This window comes from Mesitornis unicolor, unplaced genomic scaffold (assembly GCF_000695765.1).
Source record: "Mesitornis unicolor isolate BGI_N332 unplaced genomic scaffold, ASM69576v1 scaffold45873, whole genome shotgun sequence".
In the NCBI taxonomy this organism is placed as follows: Eukaryota; Metazoa; Chordata; class Aves; order Mesitornithiformes; family Mesitornithidae; genus Mesitornis; species Mesitornis unicolor.
This window is the reverse complement of record NW_010173492.1, coordinates 6,297-11,604: the sequence shown is the minus strand read 5'-3', so window position 1 is coordinate 11,604 and position 5,308 is coordinate 6,297. Positions and strand designations below refer to the sequence as shown.

Genomic DNA, 5,308 nt, shown 5'->3' with positions numbered 1-5,308 from the left:
GGAGCCTTTGAATTCAAGGCAGCTTCCTGGGCTGGCAGGGTGTAACCGCCTGAAAAGAATCAAAAACGGCCGGGAAAAACCCAGGCACCCACCCTGCCAGGAGCCAAACAGGGAGGCCACGTCTGCAGCCGGGGCTGCGCGCGTCGCTCCCGGCTGGAAGGGCCCTGCTCTGTTCCCCAGCTGGAGCCTGGGAGGCGAGGGAGGGAAGAGCAAGAGACCTGGAGAAATTCATTACCTTCCACATGACAGAGGGCTCAGCCAGAGCCCGGCGAGGTTTCCCTCATTGAAAACAGGAAAGTATCACAAAAATAATTAGAGAGATTTCATCTCAGCCAGCTTATGAAAGCACTGACTTTATACACAGCAGATTGGCACCAGCACAAAGATGGATGTGAAAGGCAAGAGCATTTGCAATGTCAGACAGATCAGAGACAGAAGCTCATCAAAAAATGGCCCAGGGCAGATGTAAGTTAAAAAAAAGACAAGACAAGGGGGGAAAAAAAAAGGACAGGAAAGGAAATGACCCTTCTGGAGATAAAAAACCGTAACTCCTGCCTGTGACATGGTGATATGCCCACCTCCTGCCTGCAGAAAGGATCCCTGGTGAAAACTCATCATCTCCCTGGAGACATCTGGGTTCAAAAACTTCGATTACTGACAATCGCTCGCTGTGTTTTGCAGCTTTCCGCTAGCTCAGCTGGGAGCCAGGGAGCTGGTCAGCAGCAGGATTTAGGGGCCTGAGGACAAATGTCAGCGGGAGGATCCTCCAGTGAGCTCCTGGGGCCAGGGCAGGCTGTAATTGGAAAGCTCCAGGCGGTTTTCAGGACAGAGAGGCTGCTCACGACAGGTTCGTCCAGCCATGCAGGCCAGGACCCTCGAAAACGTGATGAACAGCTCAACAAACGGGTGAAACGTTTTAAGAGGGGGATGGGAAAGGACAGACGTCTCTAATTAGAAAAGAGGTTTGCACTTAGTCACCCAGCGCAGCGCCTGGGGCCCTAACTCCAGACACTGCTCTGCAAGGGCTGACAGCTCTCTCAGACACCAAGCTGTCAGCCTGGGCTTTGTAACCAGAGACAGCTTTCACGGGGAAAACAACCTCTGTGCTCCTCACCCTTCCACACAGGCACCTCCAGCAGGGCGGGCAGAGCCCCACTGTCACCCCCCGAATGGAGTTTTGGGGACATCTGCCCCACAGCACGTCCTGGAGAGGAGCTCTCAGGCACTGGAGGTTCACAGCAACCCTCGTCGATTCGATGAGTGAGACAAGCTCCGGTTCCTTGGGAACCATCGTTAGGAGCTCTCCATTTCCAGACCACTGCCTTCTGGGGACGCGGGTCTCAGCCAGGTCATAGCAGGCAGCAGCGAGGACAGGCACGCCGGGCAGCCGGGGCATCTGTGCAAAGCTGGATATGGTCTCTCTCAGCTCAAACTCACTGGGAAGGCGACTCTTCCACGGCAGCTGAAACAGAAAGGGCATTGACCAAGAATAAGCCATCCGTCACCATCGGGGTAATGGACACCAAATAGATGGGCACCAAAATCTCTGTCCTGCTACCCCACGGAGCTGCTGCAGGGCCTCAGGAGTGGCACAAGCAGGAGGCAATGAGCGCGCAGAGCCCAAGCAGGAGGAAATGCACTCCTCCTCCTCTTCCTCCTCTCCAGCACGCCTGGTTTCTCCCAGTTATCTCTGTGTTTGCAGTGGGATCAGGAGAAGGGCGCAGCCAGCAGCCTTGCGATAAAGTGGGCAGAAGCCCAAGCCAGTTAAAAACGGCGTTGACTGCACGGGAGGAAACCGCAGAGCGGTGCAGAAATGCTGCCCCAAAGGTGGAGCAGCGCTCGCCTGTGCCAGCACCCTCTCCGGGCCAGATCACAGCCAGAGCTGACAGCAGCAGTGACATCAAATGTGTCACAAGCTCTCGTGTTGTCTCTGGAGAGGTTTCCAGGCAGATCGAGCTGCAGGAAAGCCCAGAGTCAGAACTTTGCTTTTGAAATAGCCCTCAATGCTTTTTGCACCCTGGTTACTGAGGGACGCTGGAGCAGGCGAGGCTGCTGCCCTGACACCACTGCTGCTGAGTTTGTACTTCCAGTATCAGAAAGGAGGGTCAAGGTTTTGGACTGGGCTGCGCAGAGGGACAGCAGTGGAGCTACGCGCTCAGTCCCTGCTTTTCCAGTGCTGCAGGTGGGAGCCCACAAAACAGCTGCCGTTGAGCGCAGGGCGACTCCGGCAGCGGAAAGGGAGAGCAGCCTTCAGCCTTCCTGCAGAAACAAAACCCTTTTACTCCCATGACAAATGCCCTACTTGTTCCTGAGCCCGGGGACTCAGCCATTCCCCATCCCCTTCCCGTGGCAGCGCACATCACGTGAGAGCTCGGCACTCGCAGGGGAGGAACGGGAGCCACGGCCGATGCCGCTGCACTGGGGCAGTCAGCCCGGCCTCCTCCCCTCTGGGCTGTAATTATCCTCCTTGAAGTGGGCTGGGACTGGAATCCCTCATGAGGCCATAATCAGCCCCACAGAGGAGGAAGAAAGGCCCCTCCAGCAGTCTGGGCCAAGCTCCCATCGTACACCCAGGCAACGGAAGGGCAGGTCACACCATGGGCACGTTTTAACTACACAATGCTGCTGCCTTTGGCCCAAGCAGGGAAGAACCACAAAAGTATTGCTGTCTTTTCCAAACCACAATGGAAAACCAGCAGCCAAAACGACGCCTCAAATCTCAGCTTCTATTTCAGCAGCATCAATTAGGGAGCTGCTCTTTTTGGATATGCGGTGGACCGCCAGCGCACCAGCTCCCTACCAGCTGCAGCTTGGCCAGCCCTATCTGAGAACGCACAAAATAGCCTCTGCCCTCTCTCTGCTCCCCCAGCCTGGTGGAAGCAGCAGCGTCACAGCGCTGCATAGAAGAAACAAGAGTTTTTATGGGCTTCGAGTTATTTCTATTTATTACAGCTCTAGAGGGACTAGAATAACGCAGAGCTTATGTGCCAGGGTTACTCGGTACAGCTCTGGTCACAAGGCGTTGTGTCTGGCTGTGCCCTCATGGCAGGAATCACAGTAATGAAGCTGCTACTCACGTTTCACTGCCAGCAGCGTGTTCCCGTGGCAGCAGGCTACAGAGGTCACCAGGTATGGATGTGTCTCCTCCAGCTGCACCGGCCTCGGTGCTCCCGTTTCCTCGTCCTTCCTGCCCAGGCGTCCTCTGGCTCCTTTCCCCCACGTGCACACCTCACCGTCTGCAGAGGGATACAGACCTCGCTGCACACATTCTTCACCAGCAAACAGGCTCCTCATCTCCCTGGTACCACCTCGGGGCTGTCCCCAAGGCTGCCTTGGCCACAGCATGGACTGCAGGCAGAGGAAATCCTGCCAGGGCCTGCTGGAGCCCAGGACACAGGGGTTTCAGCCTCACCTGCTCCAATGGCCACAGTGAAGGCATCGCCACAAGCCACCACGGTGACCTTCATTGCCTGGAGCCCCACAACCAGGTGGGGTACGCGGCTGCTGCGGCAGGAGTTGGTGCCCAGCTGCCCGTGCTGGTTGCTCCCAAAGGCGTAACACTGGCCAGAAGCTGAAAACAGAGCGGAGAGGAACAACTAGGTGTCACCTGAGGATGCACTGAAGCCCCTGAATGCCATTTCTCTCTACCACCCTGCTCCACAGAGCTCCAACACGGGGAGTAGGGTGCCTTTTGAGCCTCTCTGACGCCTCTGCCCATGGGAGGACAGCAAAAATGCAGGGCCCTGCTCAGGGATTTGGGCACACACTCCTCACCTGTGACTGCAGCCGAGTGCGCTGTCCCAATGTCAGCGCACACAATTGGCTCCTGGTTCAAGGGGGCCGACTGCGCACACGTGAACACGGTGGCCTCTTCCACCTGGTCCTCTGGGGAAGGCTCCTCTGCAGAGGTGATCCGGTCTAGGCCCAGCTTGTTACACCTGCACGGGGAAAAGCACAGTTCAGAGCTGCCCTAGCATAACTGCACCACCAGCAGCAAGATGCTGAGGAGTAGAATGACACAGAGGTAACTTCTAGAGCCCCTTGCTCCCTCTTCCAGGGCTGGACACAGATGGACAGGATGAGGAGGCTGGAGGCAGGCTCTGCAGGACAAACCCTCACCCATCTTACCTGTTGCTTCCACAAGCAAGAATCTGGTTCTTCACTGTAACGACCATGGAGGAATCAATGCCACAGATCACTCTCTGAGCCTCATGGTCTGGCGGGACTGCGACCTGCTGGGGGGAGTTGTGGCACTCCAGGGTACCCAGCCCAAGCCGACCTGGCAGGAGGAGCAGAGCAGGACAAGGCTGATGGCAACACACGACCTGAGCACACCCCCATAAGCACTGACATAGCTGCTGTGAGAGCCCAGCCTGGGACCTATCGCCACAGAAGGCTGTGAATCCCAAAGCATGGGGGGCCCTGGTAGACTGTGAAGCAGCTGCAGCTCTTCCACACCCACCAAGCCTGGCACATCTGGAGAGGACTGCAGGCAAGCAGGGCCAGCGAGGGGAGTAGGAACAAGTAATGGAAAGCACAAGCCCTGTTTGGCAAAGCAGACATCTCTTACCATTATCCCCCCTGCCCCAGGCAAACACCTCCCGTTCGTTGGAAACTGCCAGGACGTGAGACGCGCCACAGGCCACCTGCACCACCTCATAGCCCAGCAGGGCCTCCACGATCTTGGGCTGGCAGGGGAAGAGCAGCAGCCGTCAGCCGAGACCTCCCAGCCTGCCCGGCTGCTCACATCCCTCCCACCCGGCCCCCCAGCCTCAACACAGCGCTGGCAGCATCCCAGTTTTCATCCAACACAAACACCAGCGAAGGTTGCTTTATTTTTCTGTTCCAAACAGTCTTCAAAGGGTTCAGAGACTACGTGCACGTAGCACGAAAGATAATGCAAACATCTCTGGGGCGGAAGAAAGCAGCCAGCACAACAGTTTGGAGAGGGAATAGGTACAGCCGAAGGGTTGGGATTCGCCCCCCTGCCCATGTGGGGAGCGCCAGGGGCTGTTAACGCACGCTCTGAGCAGGCAGGGGCTTGGTGCAGGATGTGTTGGCTGAAAGGCTCTTGTGCAGAGGAGCTGGGAGCTATCAAATTCGTTAGGGTGTGGAGAGACCAGGATCTCTACATTTTGCCCAGCCCCTGCTGTGACCTGCTGTTAGATCTGACACCTCGCCGCAGCGACTCTCACTCTCATTATCTTCTTCAAGTGAAAAGCACCATTTGTTGGGACCTGGCTGCTGCTCCCAACTGGTTTCCCCCCTCCCCAGCAATAAGCACCAAGCAATTCAGCTCCAAACAGAG

The 5,308-nt window shown here is 56.9% G+C and overlaps 1 protein-coding gene across 1 annotated transcript in view; it reads right to left on the bottom strand.

The window, feature by feature from the left end:
- Positions 1 to 1,433: 1,433 nt before the first annotated feature.
- The window catches only part of NEK8 (NIMA-related kinase 8), a 10,131-nt gene continuing 6,256 nt past the window's right edge, over positions 1,434 to 5,308 (bottom strand). Inside the window, exons 10-15 of the mRNA XM_010180744.1 lie at positions 4,571 to 4,688; positions 4,129 to 4,279; positions 3,775 to 3,938; positions 3,413 to 3,571; positions 3,078 to 3,236; positions 1,434 to 1,462 (exon numbers count right to left, since the gene is read on the bottom strand). Of these exons, the coding sequence (XP_010179046.1) occupies positions 1,434 to 1,462; positions 3,078 to 3,236; positions 3,413 to 3,571; positions 3,775 to 3,938; positions 4,129 to 4,279; positions 4,571 to 4,688 (780 nt within the window). The remainder of the gene's footprint in view (positions 1,463 to 3,077; positions 3,237 to 3,412; positions 3,572 to 3,774; positions 3,939 to 4,128; positions 4,280 to 4,570; positions 4,689 to 5,308) is intronic.